The following is a 23,161-nucleotide window of genomic DNA, read 5'->3' on the forward strand; positions in this document are numbered from 1 at the left end:
AGTAGTCGCCATCATCTACACATCTTCAACAACTCTCCCATTTCTCCATGTTATATTAAGAAGTGTAAACTGCGTTTAAACCTCTATGCTCCTCTTGCAATTTCCTATAAGCGAGTCCTCGTTAGCAAAAGTAAAAAAATAACCTTCTTTTTTCCGAGTATAGGTTTTTTTTCTTTCAATCATCGTCCGCAGTACATATTCGTTTTGGTAGGCTTCTGATTGGTGCTGCGGTTTTTACATCCTTGGAATGGATAAAAAAACAGCTCAAAAATGGAAGTACATGATTGAATCGTAATGCAATGCATACGCCTGGCAAAGCGATGAAGTTCCTGCGTATTTCCCTTTTAAAAACGCTTCATGTGATCCAATTTACTTCATCAAGAGGACTGGCTGACGTGTCGTCTGCCGGAAAAGTCAAACAAAAATTACAAAAATTTGCAAACTCCCAAGGTCTGATTGTTGTGACTTACATCATTTGAGGAAGGTGAAGCACAATCCAAAAATTGAAATCATTAATTTTCAAAGTACTTTTTTAGGAACCAAACACGAATGGACCTATGGCATATTCAAAGCTTTTTCAAGTAAAAAACTAGTAAGCGCTTTTCTTAATTAAACCAAAGCATAACGGTGTCAAGCAGGATGAACTGGATATCAAATTGTGTTTTTCTAATCGAAATGCCATGTCTCTATTCAATTTGACTAGGGTTAGTGTTCCGCCTGATTCCTTGATCTATTCCCAGCATAGTTCTCTCACTTGTACATTAATCAATGCATGCTTGCTAGATAATCCTTGCTCCAAGGACTTTTGAACTTTCAACAAAAACATAAAAACCAAAGTAAAGGTCATGTTAATCCTCAAGTTCGCTGGTCTCAACAAGTCCATTCTAGAAACTACGAGACCATCTAGAAATCCATTCAACAGAATATGAGATAACCTTATTAACAAAGCCTAGCTATGTGAAACAACCTTAAGAAATGCTTTAGTCCAGGATGAGATATGTTTTTGGTCTAACATATAAAAGTGCATTGCAAGCAAGCATATGCTCTAAATATTCTTTTTAGTTTCCTCCAAATAACAGAGTGGATCAAATTTTCTAATTTAACGAGGGAGAACATCAGCAACTCTAAACTATTTCTTTGGCAAATGTAAAAGCAAATGCTCGGGAGATACGAAGATTGACCCTTTCAACAACATTTGCAGAGACACTATTGTATGTCTTTACACAAACAAGTTGAGCTTGAAAAGGCGTCAGATATCAATTATATAAGACAAACAAGGGTGGACTCAATTACTTGGCTCAGTTTTAGGCCCTAGATCACGTCAAATCACGCTCATTGGTACATGAATGGTCGTGACAAAGACCCATCACGCGAACATTCCTTGTCAAGACTTGGCCTCCATTGATTTAGTCTCGGCTCGTCGCGTCACTTCATGAAAGTTTCTGTTCATTTCCTTTTCGTAGGAATATAAAATCAAAGTAATGGACACGTGCTTGTAGTTGTTGTGGAATGACCCGTCCATCGCGTCTAAAACCAAACTTGCATAATATCCGAAGATTTTCAATGTTGACTATCACGCAGAAAGCGCTGTACTTGGTCAACAATCTGCATTTATATATAGAGCACTTGTCGCCATGCCTCGTCAAGTAGATTACCTGGAGAGAGCCTAAAATCTTACTACTAATTTATTTAACAGGACTCACCTTTAACAAAAATTTAAGCCAACAAATTTAGTATCAACCAAATAAATCAATTGCTCTTAACCGTGATGTGCATCCGACGAAAAACCAAAATCACTAATACTCTTAATTGTAACCCTTAAAAAATTAGCTTGTTAGTACTTTATGTGGGACATAATTATAGTTATTCCTTTAAATGTCCTTGTTTGAGCGATATGATCCATTGACAATTTTATTGTGCAGTGTAGTCTCCAACATAAGATATGGGCTGTAAGTCACCATAATCTAACCATCTCAGCAAATCTCTCCCACTTTAATTTTTCAACCGGGTCTTGCATATGTGCACCTCCTTCATAAGCCGAACTATTGTGCTTCTATTTATCATCGTTCGCCTCGAAACCCCAAAAAGAAGAAAGTCCACATTCATGATTTTTGTAGAAAAAAGAATGCTTGGTTTCTAAGTACATCCCATGTACTTTGGTGCTAACTCGTACGTTATTAATCATTACTAACGGGGATATATCAGCAACTTGAAAGTCTTCATGCTGCAGATGCGGAACATTTCTCCTCAAACAATCTCGATGGCCACCTCAATCTTCTTCTGATTGACCGTGACAATAAAATATGCAAACCAGAAGAGTAATGGTCATAATCACAAAAAAATCAAAATGTGTGATGCTGCCACGTATATTTTATTGGTGCGGGCGGAGAATAGAGAGTGCAGGAGTAGTTGAGTGCGGACCGTTTCTTCAAAAAGAGCAACATATCCTGAAAAAAATCAAATAATTCATTTACTAGGTGTTCCAAATACATCTTCACCACTAAAAGACTTGCCTAGTTGGTGATTTGCTTCCTGTTCTTCAGGATATCATGCCATTGTTACATAAAGCACCCAGGATGTTCACACTATTTGGTCACCTCCTGTGTACTTGTGTCATGATAACAAGAACAAATGGAGCAAGCATCTTAATATCACATAGGTAAAAGGCCTATCAGTCGAAAGTATGATCTGAAAACCAATGAGTATTCAAACTTCTGTATGTAGATACTACTCCCCAGGGAGAAAACTCAAGATTGTTAGTAATAAAAATTTGATATGTGGAAGGTAAGGGCTTGTTTGGTAATGTCCTACTCTTTCGTTTTTCTAATTTTTCGTTCCTGAAAAACAAAAAAAAAATTATTTGATAACGTCAACTAATTTTTATATTTCTTGAAATAGAAAAGTGGTTGGGGAATAGATTTGTAATAGAAATAAAAACTAGAAAAAAGCATTTTATTGTTTCCGAAAGTAATTTCTTCTTTTTTTTTATTTTCTTTTCCTCTTCCTTGTCGCCCTCGCCCTTGGCCATTGCCCCCTGTTGTCCAACCAACACTGGCCTGCCACCGCCACCCGCCATCCACCTTCCGCTGTTGGCAGTAGCAATGGCAAGGAAGAATAAAAAAAAAAAGAAAAAAAGAAAAAATCTTAAAAATTAATAAAAAATTAAAAGAAATTATACGTTACAAAAAAAAATTTATGGATCATACCAAACACATTCCTATTCTTTTTTCACTATGAGAATGGAAATTTTGTATAGTTATCAAATGCATTATTTTATTTAGAAATTATTTTGAAGAATATAAATAAAAAGGCTATTTTGAAAGGAAATTGTTCTCCGGAACAGAAATGTTACCGAACAGACCTAAGAAACCACGAGAGGAAGACTCACTATTACTAACTCTCCTAAACTTATTTTTGGGGAGCAACTGTGCAATGGAATATCATATAGCGTAAACTTAATTAAATAAATTTGTGCTTCTAGCAATCTCAATACTCAAAGACATAAGGCAGCGGGACTGTCTTTTCAACTTTCGTCTCTTAAAATGGTTAGCACAAAAATCTATCATGACAATTACGATTGGAAAGTTGCCTTCATCATCTACCCATCTTTAACAACTCTCCCGCTTCTCTGAGAAAGTCACTAGAGGAACTTCGAGGTTAGAAACAATAGAGGGACATTTGGTAATTTCAAGGAATTAGCTAAAATTCTTTGGTGTTGATAGCAAAAGCCTCTTTTGAATTATAACCTTCCGAAGCTTCGTTTTTCCAACAGAATTAGGTGACTTAATTAATATCCACCAGCTCGACATGGAAACAATCAGGCCCTTGATCCTCAAGTAAGCGATGTCATGTAAGTTCTAGAAGCCATTGGAATTTGGAATAAGATATTGCTCACAAGTTCTATTTTTCGTAAAACTTTTCTGCTCATATGGTTGTAAAGCAGTCGCAGCTTTGGACAGCAGCATCTTATTTCTGACCTCCCATGAACTTGTGTTCCCAAAGGTACTTAATGAATCAAGTTTTGTGCAACAGGAGAGTGAATCACTGCTATGTGGATTGCTACTAAGTTCAGTGTTTGGGATGTTAAATCAGACGAAGTCCCCTAATTATTACTGATAGGATATATCTGCAGCCCAAAAATTTCCATGGTGAAGATGAGTGTGAAAAAAGTTTTTCCTACTCTAGAAAGGGTCAATTCAATCCACTTTGGACGCATGAAACTGTGTTCAGAAAACAGTCCTTGTTTAATCATGCTGCTCGAAATTGATGCTGAAGAGCTGAAGAAGTGAAGGAGGAATAATGCAAGGTTGTAAAAGTTATGAATGAGCACTTCCATAGCTGATAATATGCATTGTTTAAGCTGGAGATGAGAAAATCAAATTGACTGCCACCGGTCATAGTGGTTATGGAACGGTTCATTGTTTGGAATTAAGAAAGGGGAAATAAAGATAGAAACATTGAAATCTTGGTCTTCTGCAGGGAAACATGTTGCATAAATTGTTTACCAGGTCAAGCACTGTCTGTATAAATAGAGACCATGTCATGCAAGGCACCTCACTCCTCCCTCGAGCAATAATACTCTGAGCTAGGAAATAGAACCTGAGATCAGCTCCAACTCCCGCCCACAATGAAGTCCTTTCCAGTTAGCCTTCTCATTTTGGCTTTGGCAACTGCAACTGCCTTTGCTTATGACCCAAGTCCTCTTCAGGACATATGCGTGGCCATCAACGACCCCAAGTCTGCAGGTTAAACCTCTATTCTAGTGTTATTGACATACTGTTTTCTTCTTGTCAATGATGCTATAAACAGAACATGCAAAAAGGTTTTGTTTTGGTAGCATGACAACATTGTCATCGACTATAACTAGTACAATAGTCATCTCATATTGAGTGATGCATATTAAGATGAGTTCTGTTTTCTTATGCAGTGTTTGTGAATGGGGAGTTTTGCAAGGACCCTAAGCAAGCCAATGCAGATGACTTCACCTTTATGGGGTTCAGAAAGCCTGGGAATACTGCAAACCCACTTGGATCGAAAGTCACACCTGCAACCGTCAACGAGTTTCCAGGACTCAATACTTTGGGCATATCCGCGGCTCGCATTGACTTCGCTCCCGGAGGTTTAAACCCTCCCCACACTCACCCTCGCGGCACCGAGGTCTTGGTCGTCATCGAGGGCACACTCCTTGTCGGCTTCGTCACATCCAACCAATTGAACAACACTCTCTTCACCAAAGTCTTGTACAAAGGTGATGTGTTTGTTTTCCCAATTGGACTCATTCACTTCCAGTTGAATACTGAAAGACCCCCTGCGCTGGCCTTTGCCGGTTTGAGCAGCCAAAATCCAGGAGTCATTACCATTGCTAACTCCGTCTTTGGAGCAAAGCCACCCATTTCTGCTGATGTTCTCACCAAGGCCTTCCAAGTGGACAAGAAAACTGTGGACTACCTTCAAGCACAGTTTTGGTACGACAACAACTAAATGGAACAAATGACTCAAGATATGCCGACAGAGCATTTGAGCCATAGTACTTATGAGATCATTGCTACTTTCCAAGATTGCTAAGAATAAATGAATAATTTTTCTCAATGTTTATAGGGTTGTTATATACCTTGTTGTATGAATCATTGAGCAATAAAGATCATTTACTAAGAATCTCTTTCAACCCACCACCCCCCCCGGGGCGCTTTCTTCCCTCCCTCCCTCCTTGCTTTTGAGGATAATCATTCGAAAGGAGCCAAATCCCAAGGAAAGTCATTCCTCACATTTTTACAGGGCGAGGATCCATAAAAATTCCATCGATGTCATCCTTTTCAAGCTCTAATTTGGTGGAAGCACAGGAAAGGAAGTCCCAATCCACACACCGCTTGTCCTCAGGATCATTGCTTTGCTAATGTTGTCATGAATTCCACAAAATTCAATCAGGAAATCTAGGAAAGCTTGAAGATTGTAGGCTATTTGTTTCCTAATATATTTCCTAGATTAAAGTTTCAAATTTGATAATATCTTTATGGTGGAATTCTTTTCCTATTAGGTTTAGGAAAGTAGGGATCTAAAAATCTATTTATTTCAGCATCGTACCTTGTACTCTTTTGATACACTCAAATAAGAAATCATCTCTCTCTCCCGTGGATGTAGGCGGATTTTTTCGCCGAACCACGTAATTCTCCGTGTTCTTGATTATTCTTGTTTTCTTTCTCATCTAGTTAGGGTTTCTTCTGCACAACAATTGGTATCGTGAGCAATCCAGGTTCTCCGTTCTTGTATTGCGACTTTGAACTAGATGGATGGAAAAGGTTCAACCATTCAATTTGATATTGAACGATTCATCGGGAAGAATAGTTTTACACTATGGCGGAAAAGGATGAAGGATCTGTTGATTCAAAAAGGTTTATCAAAGATTCTTCTGGGAAGATCAAACAAGCCAAACACCATCACTGATGATGATTGGGCTGACATAGAGGAGAGGGCGTGCAGCGCAATCCGATTGAACCTATCGGATGAGGCCTTCAATATGTAGCGGAAATTGAATCTGCTCCGGAGGTATGGCTCAAACTCGAAAGCATTTACATGACGAAATCTCTTACGAACAAGTTGTTCTTGAAGAAGAGATTGTATTCACTTTAGATGAGTGAAGGAGGAGATCTGTTGGAACACCTCAACGTGTTCAATAAGATGATTAGTGAACTTACAAGCTTGGAGGTAAAGTTTGAGGATGAAGACATAGCACTTCTACTATTGGCATCGTTGCAGATTTGTTTGACCATTTGGTGACTACGCTCCTTTATGGCAAGGAAACCCTAGAGATCGGAGAGGTGATTGCTGCCCTAATTTCAAACGACACCCGAAAAGGGCAAGTAGTTCATGTTGGAATTTTGTTTGTTAAAACAAAATGAGTGCCTTTTACTTTGTCCCACATAGAAAATGTGGGAGCAGGAGGGTCAGTTTATTAATGTGGGATTTCCCCTTTGTAGTTAAAGGAGTGATTAGGTGGGGCTAGACCGCACCATACCCGCGTGCGGGTACGCGATTTTGGCGCACTTAGCACTTAGCACTTAGCATGCATGCGCACCCGCGGTTTAATTAGCATTAATCCCTTGCTTTTTATTTATTTATTTATTTATTTATTTTATATTTTAGTTCAAAGGTTGCCTTTTAATTTGAGAATTTCGGAAATGAAATATAAATGAAAATTCGAAATTCTATTTAAAAAAAAATTATTCGAATTTTATTTGTGTCTTTTCAAGACAATCTTTGGAAAATTACTTATTCGGTTTTAATTTTTCCGAAGGATTGCAATTGTTCGTTTTCGACTTCTTCTGAAGAGTCGCATTTGTTTATCCGAACAATTTTCTAAAAACGTGTTTGTTCGCAATTTTCACGAAGAGTTGCAAGACTGTTTCATATATATACTCGTCATTTTTTGGAAAGAAAAGTGTGGTCATTTTTCGAGTTTTCTTTCTGAAAAACTGCAGCCAATTTTCGATTGTTTCTTAGAGAGACCCTGGAGAAATACTAAAATTGCTATTTGGTATTCTCATCCGAGACTTTGTTGTATCCCGGGAGGATTTTTGCCGGTGACCATTAGCAACGTTGTGGGGCAAATAAATCCTTAAAGAAATTGATATCACGCCTCAAAGTCTGAGTTGTTTTTACTCGATCCGATTTCATTGTTCAACCCATTTCGAAGACATATTTTACCAACAGTTCAAAATCTTCGAGAGAGGGACTTTTTGCAAAGGAGAAAAGAAATCAAGGAAGAGGAAGATCAACGAATCAAGGATCGAGCAGTAGGGGTCAATTAAAATCCAAGGGAAAGTTCAAAGGAAGATGCTACGGGTGCAATCAAGAAGGGCATACCAAGAGATTCTGTCCAAATAAGAACGAGAAAAAGAAGAAGAGCTCGGATGAAGCAAGTATAGCCGACATCGTTGAGACCAATGATGAGGACGTCTTGTCCATATCGTTGGGGAATGACATCTTTGAAGATTCGTGGATCATGGACTCCAAATGCACTTTAAACATGTGTCCTCATCGAGAAGCCTTCGATGAGTACAAGGCATATGATGGTGGTTCAGTTCTCATGGGGGATGATACTTCGTGTGAGACTGTGGGTGTTGGAATCGTGAAAATCAAGATGTTTGATGGCATGATTAGAACCTTGGTAGACGTGCGTCATGTTCCGAGTCTAAGGAAGAATTTGATCTCATTGGGAGCACTTGAATCCAATGGATGCAAGTACACGGCTCAAGGTAGAGTCTTGAAGGTGATTAAGGGAGCTTTGGTTGTTCTTAAGGGACAAAGGCACGGGAACCTATATCGACTTATAGGAACCACAGTGCAAGGTGGAGCATCTGTGTCCACGGATGCTAGCACGGAGATAGATAACACCTATCTATGGCATATGCGTCTCGAGCATATGGGAGAAAGAGGATTGATGGAGCTTCAAAGAGGAATGCACTCAAAGGTATAAAAACATGCAAATTAGATTTCTACAAATTTTGTGTGTTTGGAAAACAATGCAGAGTACGGTTCAATGCTGCAACTCATACAAGCAAAGGCATGCTTAAGTATGTACACACGAATGTATGGGGTCCTTCACCGGTAAAGTCAAAAGGAGGGAAGGAATACTTCGTGACATTCATTGACGATTTCTCTCGCAAAGTTTGGGTCTACTTCATGCGACACAAAAGTGAAGTCTTTGAAAAGTTCAAGGAATGGAAAGCTGAAGTTGAGACTTCAATGGGGAAGAAGGTTAAGTGCTTGAGATTGGACAATGGAGGAGAGTACAAATCGACACTATTCATGGAGCTTTGCAAGAATGAAGGGATTAAACGTCACTTCACAGTTCCAGATACGCCCCAATGGCGTAGCGGAAAGGATGAATCGGACCTTATTAGAGAGAGCTCGAAGCATGAGGCTACATGCGGGACTCGAGCAAGGAGTTTTGGGCAGAAGTTGTCCGCATGGCATGTTATCTTGTAAATCGGTCTCCATCAACTGCAATTAAATGCAAAATTCCCGAAGAGGTATGGACTGGTAAAATTGTCGAGTATTCTAATTTAAGAATATTCGATTGTCCTACTTTTATACATGTGTAGAGCTCGAAGCACTCGAAGTTGGATCCAAAATCAAAACAATGCATATTTCTCGGTTATAAGAAAGGAATGAAAGGCTACAAATTATGGGATCCAAGTGAGAAGAAAGTTCTGACGAGCAAGGATGTTATATTCGATGAATCTGCAATGTTGAAGTCAAGTTGCGTGCCACGTGCGGCTGCTAAAGAGGAGAGCGATAAATCTATCGTTAATGCAGAGCTTGAAATCGAGAATCTGCAAAGAATGGTGAGTCATCTAATGAGGCTCCGAAAGTCAAAGAAGCGGTAGAAGTTCCTCGTACCATTGCGACGAGTTAAGGAAGGTGCACTCCCAAAGCATCGGAGAGGTACGGTTTTGAGGATATAATTGCTTATGCTCTTACCATAGGCTCTGGCGATCCAAGCTCCTATCATGAATTTGAAAAGTGATCACAAAGAAAAGTGGATGACCACAATGATGGAGGAGATGGAGTCGTTACAAAAGAATGAGACATGAGAACTTGTGAAGAAGCCCAAGGATCGGAATGTCATTGGTTGCAAATGGGTTCTTCGAAGAAATGAAGCAGCAACGGAGAAAGAGCAAGAGAGATACAAGGCTTGACTTGTTGCTAAGGGCTATGCACAGAAGGAGGGGATTGATTACGACGAGATATTTTCCCCGGTTGTAAAACACACATCAATTCGTGTTTTACTAGCTATGGTAGCCATGTATAACTTGGAGCTTGTGCAGCTAGATGTGAAGACGGTATTCCTTCATGGTGACTTGGAGGAGAAAATTTATATGGAGTAGCCCGAAGGCTTCAAGGTGGAAAGAAAAGAGGATCATGTTTGTTTGCTCAACAGATCACTTTACGGTTTGAAGCAATCTCCGAGGCAATGGAATAAAAGGTTTGATTCTTTTATGCTTCGTATTGGCTACATGAGGAGTGTGCATGATTCTTGTGTTTACTACAAGGTTTTGGATGATAAGTCGCTTATTCTGTTGATACTCTATGTTGATGACATGTTGATTGCTGCAAGAAAAATGAGAGACGTTATTTCCTTAAAGTCTAAGTTAAGTAGTGAGTTCGATATGAAGGATCTTGGTGCTGCAAAGAGGATCCTTGGCATGGAAATCTTTTGAGATAGACATGCAAGTAAGCTTTGGGTAAATCAAAAGAAGTATGTTGAGAAGGTCTTGGAGTGGTTCAACATGGGTAAAGCTAAACCGGTTAGTACACCTTTAGCAAATTACTTCAAATTATCTAAGAAACAACACCCTGTTTCACATGAGGAAGTTATAAAGATGTCTCGAGTACCATATGCCAGCACAATAGGGAGCCTCATGTATGCTATGGTTTGTAGCAAACCATATTTGGCTCATGCGGTGAGTCTCATCAGCCGATACATGAGCAATCCGGGTAAGGAGCATTGGGAAGCTGTTAAGTGGATCTTTCGTTATTTGGCTAGAACTGTCGGAATGGGTTTAATGTTCAGTTCCAAGGGAGGATCGATCGATTTAGCAGGTTATGTTGATTCAGACTTCGCTGGTGATTTGGACAAACGAAGGTCCATCACGGGATATGTCTTTACTCTTGGCGGTGGAGCTATTTTGTGGAAGGCAATGCTTCAACCGGCGTAGCATTGTCTACAACGAAGTTGAGTATATGGCAATAACCGAGGTGAAGGAGGGAATATGGCTGACTAGTTTGGTTATAGAGTTGGGTATAAAGCAAGAAAGTGTTACATTATATTGTAATAGCCAGAGCGCAATATGTCTCGTGAATAATCAAGTGTTCCATTCTAGAATGAAACACATTGAAGTTCGATACCACAAAATTCGAGAATTTGTGGAGAATGGTAGCATTGCTTTGAAGAAAATTGGCAAAAAAACACTTCAAGTGCCATAACTTTACATAAAGGGACACTGAAGTGCCATAACTTACGAAAGGTACACTTAAGTGTCACATTCGAAGAAAAACGAATCACATAAGTGACATTCCAACAAAAATGCCGACGTGACATTTTTCTGGTGAAGTAAGCCCAAAACGACGCTTTTTTGCACGCTGACGTGGCCAAATAATGCAAAAACGGCGTCGTTTTGGGTTGACACGGTAAAAAAATTATATAAAATTAATTAAATTAAATTAAAACTAAATTTAGTTAATATTAAAAAATAACTATTTTAAAATTAAATTTAGTTAAAATATTAAAAAATAATCATTCTAAAATTTTAAAAAATAAAAAGAAAAGGGGGAGGTGGCGAGGGATCAGCCCTCGCCCGCCGCCACCGCCTCCCGCCGCCTGCTCGGGAAGGGCTGCCAACGGCGGGGAGGGTTGGTCGGGGTCGTCGGGCCTTGGCCTGTGGGCCGGCAACCCCGGCCGATCGAGCGGCGAGGGCTCGTGAGCTTGCCAAATCCGTGACCGGTGGTGAGGGCTCGCGGCCCTCGCCCGGATCGGGCGAGGGTCGGCGGCCCTCGCCTAGATCCGGCGAGGGTCGGCGGCCCTCGCCCGATCGGCCAAGAGCCGCCTTTAGCCGTGGCGACCCGCCAGGCGAGGGCTCATGACCCTCACCGAGATCCGGGCAAGGGCTGTGACCCTCGCCTCGATCGGGGCGAGGGCTGCGAGCCCTCGCCGCTAGTCAGCCGAGGTCACCGGCCCCCTAGCTAGGGCCCGGCGACCCCGGCCAACCCTCACCCCACCATCACTAGCCCTTCCCCGGCGGTGGCGGCCGAGGGCTGATCCCTCAACCGCCTCCCCCTTTCCTTTTTCCACGTCAACGTGCAAAATGGCATCGTTTTGGGCTCGCTTCGCCGGAAAAATTCCATGTTTGCGTTTTGGCTGAACTTTGGCCGAATTGGCACTCAAGTGATCCCTTTTGGCACTTAAATGTACATTTAATAAGTTATGACACTTAAATGTCCCTTTGTGCAAAGTTATGGCACTCTAGGGGTCCGCACGTCGAAGAAAATCCATACTAAAGATAATCCTGTAGATATGCTCACAAAGACGGTTACTACAGAGAAGTTCAAGTCCTATTGGGACTTGATTTCTCTCACTCATCATTGAAGTTGATGGAGGCCGCATCGATCCAAGTGCGGGCGTACCTTTCCAAAGGTACGGTGGAGGGAGAGATATATTTGTTTTCTTGGTTTAAGTGGAGGCGTGTTGTTTATTCAAGCCAAAGGTGGAGATTTGCTGATGTTGTCTTGAATTCCACAAAATTCAATCAGGAAATCTAGGAAGGCTTGAAGATTGTAGGCTATTTGTTTCCTAATATATTTCCTAGATTTGGGTTTCAATTTTGATAATATCTTTATGGTGGAATTCCTTTCCTACTAAGTTTAAGAAAGTGGGGATCTAAAGATTTATTTATGTCAGCATTGTACCTTGTACTCTTGTGATATGCTCAAATAAGAAATCGTCTCTCTCTCTCCCATGGACGTAGGCGGATTTTTTTGCTGAACCACGTAAATCTCCGTGTTCTTAATTATTATTGTTTTCTTTCTCATCTAGTTAGGGTTTCCTCCGCACAACATGCTTTGTGCTACCTAGTTGTCTACTTCTTTCCTACTAACCACGATGTATTGTCATTTTGTAGAAAGCATGCGGTATTATCGCAGTTCAACATTTGCATATCTGTGAAAACTATCCTACTGCAATTACGTGGGAGCTCTTATGATTCATGTGTTCCACTCCATTCTGAATTTCAGGCCATTTTTGAAAACATGATTAGTTTCAACCAAAAGCCTGATTTGGAAAACCATTCACTAAGAAACCGTGCCACATAGCCAAAGAATACTCCCTAAAATATCTCAAGATAGAGTAGTTGATTAAAGGCAGAATATGGAAATTTAAAAGAAGAAAGTGTGACATCCTAAAATTCGAGCCCTTTGTGGGATAAATGGATGTGAGTTTCGTTAATGTATTGTTGATTAATCTCACTTGGAATTGATCACTCCTGAGATACTGATCTTGAGGGAAAAGGCTAATGAGAACAGAACTCGTACGACTAAAAAACTTGACCGTGAGACTTGCGAGAGGATGATCCTATAAATAAGTAGGCCAATTTCAAGGACAACTAGAGGTTGATTTGCGGACAGAACATAATGGAACGACGGGTGATTTTGTTTACAGTTATCGAGCCCGCGAACGACCCTAGGTCGATCTTCAGTAATCGTGTACTTTGAAATAAGAATCTATCATCCGCAATTTCGGTTAGTCAAAGATGTCCATGTGTCAAGATGTCTTGAACGTGGTTTGGCACGAGTCGGTTATGCGTGAACCCTCAAAGCCGTCTATCAATCTGAGTTGTACCTAAAATGGCATTATGGCGAAATTGATATGGCATGAGAACCCAAGATTAGACTTCAAATTATCGAGAATGTCCAGGAAGAACTTTGGGTGATGCTACTTCAACAGTCAGCAGTGCAAGGCAAGCCAAGTGTGAGGAAAAATGGCTTTCAAATCGAGAAATCAAGCCTATGAGGAAGTGGGCCGAGCAAAGCTAGTGTGGGCCTTAGGCCCAAGGTGGGACAGCCACCATGGTAGGCCTAAAGCAAGCAAGCGAGCCCATTGGGCCCAACCAACTATTTCTTCTTTCAAGCCTATTAGTAAACCTTAAGCCCATTTGAGCCCAATCAATTCCCAAGTTCATTTCTATTCATGTCCAGCCCATTTTTAGGCTCATACATCAATTTCAGCCCAAGGGCAGATGGGGAAATTGTGCAAGATGGAAATGACCAAATTGCCCCTAAAAGCATTTGGATAAGGGCAAAGGAAGAGAGAGAAAGATGAGGTCATGTGCATGGGGATTTAGGGCATACTTGATAGCCTTCTAAAAGGGTGCAGCCAGCCCTCCAATCACCCTCGCTCTCCCTCCTTCAACCCTCTCTCTCTCTCTCTCTCTCTCTCTCGTAGTTTTTCCTTTCTTCTTCCTTTTACTCCTACAGACCTTCTTGTGAAAAGCTGAATTGATTGTTGCCTTCTCGACGAATCAGCTCTCATGCCACCCACCACCATGCTCAAGATATCCAGACCATCCGCCCTGATTTGGCCGTTCGCCAGTTGAAGCCGCCGGATGACCCGCCGATCGGCCAGAAGCCAACGCAAGTCTAACCGTCTAGCCTTGTTTTGCTCCAGCTGACCTTTCTCCAAAAACCCGAGTTAAAAGTTGTCTTCCAATGAGAATTAGCCTTCGTGCCACCGTGTCTAGGAGAGCCAATCCGTACGGACTGACTCGGCTGCTCACCGAACGGAGCCGCCGGTTGACCCGCTCGCAGGCAAGAAGCCATCACTTGCTAGATCGCCTAGAGTCCGCCTGGTCCACCTATTTCGTGATTTCAGCCCGTTTTCTCCCATTTTGACCAAGCTTTCACCCAGCTCAGCTACCAACCACTCCCCTTTGACCCCCTGGTGCCGCTGGTTGCCGGCCCACCCCTTGCCGGAGCTCCGATCAGCTGCCCAACTTCTTTCCCACCTTTGCAGTCTAGTTTTTGGGAGTTTTAATGGGAGTTTGAGCTGTTGTTGCTGTTATGAGCTTGCGATCGCCTTGGATCGTCGTGGTTGAGGTCCCAATGCGTCGCCTTCATCGTTGCCACCGCGTCTGTGTCTTTAGCCCATTTAACGGGTGAGTTTAGCTCATAATCTCTTGATTAGTGCCTAAACTTGCTTAGGATTGGTTTAATTAGTGTTAATTCTAGCTTATGAGGTTTAATTAAGTTATATTAGTCCTAAGATAGATGGTTAGATTAATGGTTAAGATTAGATTAATTTAATATTGCTTTACTTGCTTAATGTAGTTAATTAAACATGTTTAGCTTTAATTGATTGGTTGTTTAATTTAATTATCGTTTTATTGATTTTTGGATTTAATTTATTAGTTATTAAATTCTGAAATCTTACTGTTCACGCGGTACTGTTCATGAGCACTATTCACCCGAGAATGAAAAGTGCCTAACTTCATGTATTTTGATCTTATAAGGTGATTTGAGTGTATACATGCATGAGCATCCGTATGAATTGAGTGATTTTCATAAAAAGGGGAATATGCCTAGTCTAAGGGACATTAGAGATGGACCGTCTTTATGAGAGAAGGATTTGAGGAGGTGTGTTTGCATGATCAAATGTTGGACTGTCACCCAACGGGAGTTTAGGGGCGATACCCGACGGGAGTCAGAAGCCGGTCACAATAGATTCTGGACCGATATCCCTTTTTGGGAAACTGTCTAAATGGGAGTTCTAAACGTAGCTATGCTCGACAGGGTTGGACAAAGCCCGATCTTTTTATCGGTAGCCCAGCAAGAGTCGGATGATCACTGACTGGAAAGTTAGCCATGGCGGGGAGGTAATTAATAACTAGAGCATGCACGTGTTAAGGTGGATGAGCACTAATCGGAAAGTTAGCTATGGCCGATAGGTCATTAGTAACTGGAGTACTCATGAGGGTTGTGTTAGTTGGGCCTTATTATGGGGTAAAATTGTGTGGCGCAGTATGGGTCATGTCATGACGATTTTATCTTATAATCAAGACCCGTGTGATTGATTGATGCATGATAGGTGGCGCACTAAAGTGCAAGAGGATATGAGAATCATGGCATCATTAGTTTTGGTTATACATGTTGATCATATTATTTATGGCAAACACATTAATTGATAACGTCCAGGGTATAGCAATGGCCAGGTGAGATTGCTTGTGACGCAACTCGTATATGATTGATGAACTGTATCATCTAATGGCCATGTGCATTGCGTGTATTATACTGAGATTCAACGTGCAGGGTATGGCATACCAGGTAAGGTTGCATGTGAATCGACTATGTAGTTGGTGGTTGACCCTTGTTGTTGTGATTTGTTGGTTGTTGGTTGTTAGTCGTGGCTTGTTTGTGGGGTGGTTCTGGAGAGATACCTTGAGTTAAGTTGTGTTAGAGTTCTAATCAGGGGCTTAGGGGAGGATTCGCTGAGATTTATATTTCACTGGTTATTGTATAACCACTTTCAACTCCTTAGAATGACACTTTCGCCAATGAGGTTCGGTATCCCCAAGGATTGGGATACTGTCGTGACGTACCACCGCTTTCCGAGTCGGGCATATCTGTACGAGAAGTATCTCTCCACCATCTGGATGGATGAGGGACCCGAGCAATGGATACCCCATAGGTTCTTGGCATGGTTCATTCGGAAATGGAGATATGCCGATCGGTCCTCTGCAAGGCCATGACGGGCCGCCGAGTAGGGGCCTTAAGGACGCCAACTGGGATCCCATGGAGTTGGACCCTCCCGACGGTGCAAAGTGGAGAATCTTGGCCCCGCTTCACCAGAATCGACCCATAGCTCCATATCTGAATTGATGGAGTCTGAGTCCACCGGATCCAAGTGACTGTAGTGTCGAGCCTGAGGGTTCTTTTTGGTGTATAGTTGAGTTTGCCTAGCCTAGCTTCTTTTTGGTCTGGCTTAAAGGATGAATCAGCCCTTTGTCCGGCTTGTAAATCAGAAATGATCCTCCATAGGTTAATCTAATATGAAAAATGTAAAAATGTGTAAATATGAGTAGATGTTGTGTTTTTGCTATTCATCACACTATCCCTGTTTTCTTGCTTGATTGTTTGTTGATGGGGAGATGGTTCGCTTTCCGCTTGTGCATAATGAAAGATTAAAAATGAAGGGTTGGTGATGAGTCCTGGGATATCGCTTTCTATCGACCAAGGAAAGGGTTGTTGTGTGCACGGGGTTCGGGGTATGACAAAAAGAAGTGGGAGACAAAGACTCACTATAACCAAATTGAAGTCGCCTATGATATTTTATATGGATCAGGTGTTCGGAAAAGAATAGCGAGCACGTTAAGTCATAGAACTTTCCGTTCTTCGCAATAGAGAATGACAATTATCTAATAAACATTCACTACCGAAAACAGATTGGATGTGAAGCTCACTATAGATATGCAAATTAAGTAGTCGCCATCATCTACACATCTTCAACAACTCTCCCATTTCTCCATGTTATATTAAAAAGAGTAAACTGCGTTTAAACCTCTCTGCTCCTCTTGCAATTTCCTATAAGCGAGTCCTCGTTAGCAGAAGTCAAAAAATAACCTCTTTTTTTTTCTTTTTTTTTTTCCGAGTATAGGTTTTTTTTTTTTTCTTTCAATCATCGTCCGTAGTACATGTCATTTTGGTAGGCTTCTGATTGGTGTTGCGGTTTTCACATCCTTGCAATGGATAAAAAACAGCTAAAAAATGGAAGTACATGGTTGAATCATAATGCAATGCATACGCTTGGCAAAGCGATGAAGTTCCTGCGTATTTCCCTTTTAAAAACTCCTCAGGTGATCCAATTTACTTCATCAAGAGGACTAGCTGACGTGTCGTATGCTGGAAAAGTCAAACTAAAATTACAAAAATTTGCAAACTCCCAAGGTCTGGTTGTTGTGACTTACATCATTTGAGGAAGGTGAAGCACAATCCACAAATTGAAACCATTGATTTTCAAAGTACTTTTTAGGAACTAAACACGAATGGACCTATGGCGTATTCAAAGCTTTTTCAAGTGAAAAACTAGTAAGCGCTTTTCTTAATTAAACCAAAGCATAAAGATGTCAAGCAGGATGAATTGGATATCGAATTGTGTTTTTCTAATCGAAATGCCATATCTCTATTCAATTTGACTAGGGTTAGTGTTCTGTCTGATTCATTGATCCATTCCCAGCATAGTTCTCTCACTTGTACATTAATCAATGCATGCTTGCTAGATAATCCTTGCTCCAAGGACTTTTGAACTTTCAACAAAAACATAAAAACCAAAGTAAAAATCATGTTAATCCTCAAGTTCGCCGGTCTCAACAAGTCCATTCCAGAAACTACGAGACCATCTAGAAATCCATTCAACAGAATAGAAGATAACCTTATTAACAAAGCCTAGCTATGTGAAACAACCTTAAGAAATGCTTTAGTCTAAGATGAGATATGTTTTTGGTCCAACATATAAAAGTGCATTGCAAGCAAGCATATGCTCTAAATATTCTTTTTAGTTTCCTCCAAATAACAAAGTGGATCAAATTTTCTAATTTAACGAGGGAGAACATCAGCAACCCTAAACTATTTCTTTCGCAAATGTAAAAGCAAATGCTCGGGAGATACGGAGATTGACCCTTTCAACAACATACACTATTGTATCAGTCTTTACACAAACAAGTTGAGCTTGAAAAGGCATTAGATATCAATTATATAAGACAAACAAGGGGGGACTCAATTACTTGGCTCAGTTTTAGTGTTGCGCCCCGAACCCCGAACGCATGCCCATCCCTCTCTGGTCAATAATATTTTGCGACTTCCCAGGACGAGTCGCCGACCCATTCATTTTTAAGCACATGCGGAAGTGAAAATAAATCCCATGACAATAATCATCTTGGGATAGAAAAACATGACATCAATTCACAAAAGCACACTTTTATAAGCAACGAGATTCAGGTACGAAACGAGCCTACAAAAAGGCCGACTCTCAAAAGAGGCTGTCCTATGACATACTAATAGGACACATCCACCGATCCTCCATACTCCTCCTCCTCAGACTTCGGGGCCTTGGTCCTCCACGACCACCTTCTAAGAACCTCAAAATGGTTATTCAATAACCAATAAGACAATGTCTCAGCAAGTCCATGCTCTAAACCCCGATTAGGAGGGTAATACACCCAGAGGCATCCTAACCACACAATCACACATTTTGTATAGAGGACTTACCTCGCCTCAAATCCACCCTACAAGTCAGTACAGTTTAAATAGGCACCCACACAAATTCACATAGATCGAAGTATCAATCAAATCGATCTAGTCGATTACATGTGAATTGTATCGTTCCCAGGTCAATCAATCAGTACCATACATTCTCCACAATGTATATCTAGTCATCGAGCACACGTGCATTATCTTAGGCACCAGTTCACCAAAGTGATGCATCAAATCACAAAGCCCACGTGTCTCTTCCAAGATGCCACACTTGATTCCCTGGGCCCACGTGCATTCTCTTAGGCACAAGTTCGCCAAAGTGATGCATCAAATCACCAGGCCCACGTGCCCTTTTTACGATGCCCGGGCCGACGTGCCTTCCCTTAGGTGCTAACTCACTAAAGTGACGCATCAGATCACCGAGCCCCCGTGCCCATTTTACAATGCCATACTCTGTCACCAAGCCACGTGCATTCTCCTGGAAGACATACCGAGTCTCTAAGCCACGTGCATTCTCTAAGGTGACCTCTTCGCCAAGATAACATATTCAACCACCGAACTCACGTGCATTCTCCAAGTGATATTCCAATTCACCGAGCCCACGTATTTTCTTTCAGATGATAACCAACTTACTTTCGATACCAATAACCAATACCCAACGATTTCTCAATCAAATAATTAACAATCAACTCAATAGGAATAAATCCTAAAAATTCATAATTAAATCAATTCCATACAAATTGAAGCTCAATTAAATAAACGAACTGCACCACGACAATCAGCATGAAATTCCGATCATCGGCCATCCCAATTGAATTTCTGGAAAATTTAAATAAATAATTAATTAATTTCGAAAATTAATAAATAAATACTAAAAATCCAATTTAGGCCCATAATGCCTAATTGAAGCCCAATAAGGGTCAGGAAAAATCCTGAGATGCATTCAGTAAATACTATAGGCAATTCTCTAACTAAGTAGACTAACCACCTAACTAATATGCAATGCAGTTAACTACTAATCACTAATACATTCTCATCTAACCATATAATTACACTTAAATAAATCTAAACACCCCTTAAACGTTATTAGCCTACTAAGAATATTTTAGTGTATAAACTCACCGGTTTAGCGCAACAACCGGTTCACGGCGACAATGACACGATGGCGAGAGGTTCGGAAGCTCGTGCTTTCATGGACGCGGTTGAGGCTGTGGGACGGCTGGATCAGCACGATGGGGACGGCGGCTGTGCATACACGACGAAGGAGCAGTCCCTTTCTTTTCTCTCGCCACTCATTCTCTCGCGCCCTCTATTCTCTCTCTCAGTTTCTCTCTTCTCACTTGCCGCTCTCTCTCTTTCTCTCCCTCTGTTTTCTCTTTCTTCTACTGGCGGTCTTGTCCTTTCGAAGATTGGCTTGTTGACTCTTCTAGTCAACAGCCGAAGACACCGAGGCAGCAAGAGCTGCGGGCTGCTTCCACGTTGATCATGGCATGCAGACGTGTCTCCCTGCATGGGAGGTCTTCGACCGCTGGCCATTATTCGGGTCTTCTCTTGCCAGCGCAAGAAGGGCTGATGCGTGGCTTCCATTTGATCGACATCCCCGGCTTCGCTTTCCAGCTGACGAGAAGCCAAGCTTCATACAGAGCACACGCCACCTTGCTCCCTCATGCAAGGACGTGGCAGCCTGGTCAACTCCCCTCCAATTGTTGACCCACGAAGAGGAGAACGTGCACGGAGCATCTCGGTTCCACGGCCCTCATTCGTGTTGGCCACATACGTGGGCTTCAATCACCGCATGGAGGAGGGAATTTTACGTGGATGCATGGCCGAAAATGTGGTCATCGGTGAGCCGTCTAAGAAGAAGGACGGTGGTGGCAGGGTGGTACAAAATCAAGGTCTTCGACTCCGTTGATTTTCGAGGCCGCTCAAGGTTCGCATGTCGTCATAGCTGATTGTGTTAAGCGAGAAATTTAGACGAGGAGCTATCACGAAAACGTGACGAAACGTGACATTTCGTTACGGCAAGTGTGATGATGAAGCGGGGTGGTAATTGGTGTCAGCAACGTAGTCTGACGACAAATTCGTCAACCCATCATAAATCGTTAGAGGTCCGGCGAAATTCGGATGTCACATTTAGCCCCTACATCACGTCAAATCAAGCTCATTGGTACATGAATGGTCGTGATAAACACCCATCACGCGAACATTCCTTGTCAAGACTTAGCCTCCATTGATTTAGTCCCGGGCTGTCGCGTCAATTTATGAAAGTTGCTGTTCATTTCTTTTTCCTAGGAATATAAAATCAAAGTAATGGACACGTGCTTGTAGTTGTTGTTGTGGAATGACCCGTCCATCGCGTCTAAAACCAAACTTGCATAATATCCGAAGATTTTCAATGTTGCCTATCACGCAGAAAGCGCTGTACTTGGTCAACAATCTGCATTTATATATAGAGCACTTGTCGCCATGCCTCGTCAAGTAGATTACCTGGAGAGAGCCTAAAGTCTTTCAACTAATTTATCTAATAGGACTGACCTTTAACAAAAAGTTAAGCCAACAAATTTAGTATCAACCAAATAAATCAATTGCTCTTCACTATGATGTGCGTTTGACGAAAACCAAAATCACTAATACTCTTAATTGTAACCTTTAAAAAATTAGCTTGTTAGTACTTTATGTGGGACATTAATTATAGTTAATCCTTTAAATGTCCTTGTTTGCGCAATCTAATCCATTGACAATTTTATCATGCATTGTAGTCTCCAACGTAAGATATGGGCTGTAAGTCACCATAATCTAACCATCGCAGCAATCTCTCCCACTTTAATTTTTTAACCGGGTCTTGCATGTGTGGGCCTCGTTCAGAAGCCAAACTATTGTGCTTCTATTTATCATCGTTCCCCTCGAAACCCCAAAAAAAGAAGAAAGTCCATATTCATGAATTTTTGCAGGAAAAAAAAAAGAATGCTTGGTTTCTAAGTACATCCCATGTACTTTGGTGCTAATTCGTACGTTATTAATCATTACTAACGGGGATATATCAGCAACTGAAAGTCTTCATGCTGCAGATGCGGAACATTTCTCCTCAAACAATCTCGATGGCTACCTCAATCTTCTTCTGATTGACCGTGACAATAAAATATGCAAACCAGAAGAGTAATGGTCATAATCACAAACAGATCAAAATGTGTGATGCTGCCACGTATATTTTATTGGAGCAGGCGGAGAATAGAGAGTGCAGGAGTAGTTGAGTGCGGACCGTTTCTAGCAATCTCATTACTCAAAGACATAAGGCATCGGGGAGCAGCTGCGCATTGGAATATCATATAGCGTAAAATTAATTAAATAAGTTTGTGCTTCTAACAATCTCATTACTCAAAGACATAAGGCAGCGGGACTGTCTTTTCAACTTTTGTCTCTTAAAATCGTTAGTACGAAATCTATCATGACAATTACGATTGGAAAGTTGCCTTCATCATCTACCCATCTTTATCAACTCTCCCACTTCTCTGAAAATATCTGTAGAGGAGTTTCGAGGTTAGAAACAATAGAGGGACATTTGGTAATTTCAAGGAATTAGCAAAAATTCTTTCGTGTTGATATCAAAAGCCTCTTTTGAATTATAACCTTCCGAATCTTCGTTTTTCCAATAGAATTAGGTGACTCAATTAATATCCACCAGCTCACAGGAAACAATCACACCCTTGATCCGCAAGTAAGCGATGTCATGTAAGTTCTAGAAGCCATTGGAATTTGGAATAAGAAATTGCTTACAAGTTATAACTTTCGTAAAACGTTTCTGCTCATAAGGTTGTACAGCAGTCGCAGCTTTGGACAACAGCATCTTATTTCTGACCTCCCATGAACTTGTGTTCCCAAAGGTACTTGTGCAACAGGAGAGTGAATCACTGCTATGTGGATTGCTACTAAGTTCAGTGTTTGGGATGTTAAATCAGACGAAGTCCCCTGATTATTACTCATAGGAAATATCTGCAGCCCAAAAATTTCCATGGTGAAGATGAGTGTGAAAAGAGTTTTTCCTACTCTAGAAAGGGTCAATTCAATCCACTTTGGATGCATGAAACTGTGTTCAGAAAACAGTCCTTGTGTAATCATGCTGCTCTAAATTGATGCTGAAGAGCTGAAGAAGTGAAGGAGGAATAATGCAAGGTTGTAGAAGTTATGAATGAGCACTTCCATAGCTGATAATATGCATTGTTTAATCTGGAGATGAGAAAATCAAATAGACTGCCACCCGGTCATAGTGGTTATGGAACGGTTCATTGTCTGGAATTAAGAAAGGGGAAATAAAGATAGAAACATTGAAAACTTGGACTTCTGCAGGGAAACTTGTTGCATAAATTGT

At 41.2% G+C, this 23,161-nt stretch overlaps 1 protein-coding gene across 1 annotated transcript; it reads left to right on the plus strand.

The window, feature by feature from the left end:
• Positions 1-4,573: 4,573 nt before the first annotated feature.
• Positions 4,574-5,665, plus strand: LOC120287777 (germin-like protein subfamily 1 member 13). The gene is made up of 2 exons (XM_039301138.1): positions 4,574-4,745; positions 4,928-5,665. Exons 1-2 carry the CDS (start codon positions 4,628-4,630, stop codon positions 5,479-5,481), a joined length of 672 nt encoding a protein of 223 aa, XP_039157072.1. The 5' UTR covers positions 4,574-4,627; the 3' UTR covers positions 5,482-5,665.
• Positions 5,666-23,161: the final 17,496 nt, after the last annotated feature.

The sequence above is a fragment of the Eucalyptus grandis genome, chromosome 8, assembly GCF_016545825.1.
Source record: "Eucalyptus grandis isolate ANBG69807.140 chromosome 8, ASM1654582v1, whole genome shotgun sequence".
Classification (NCBI taxonomy): Eukaryota; Viridiplantae; Streptophyta; class Magnoliopsida; order Myrtales; family Myrtaceae; genus Eucalyptus; species Eucalyptus grandis.

Coding starts and splice junctions, on each gene's coding strand:
- LOC120287777 (XM_039301138.1), top strand. CDS start 4,628: ATGAAGTCCTTTCCAGTTAGCCTTCTCATTTTGGCTTTGGCAACTGCA. Junction 4,746..4,927: donor CAACGACCCCAAGTCTGCAG/GTTAAACCTCTA, acceptor TTTCTTATGCAG/TGTTTGTGAATGGGGAGTTT.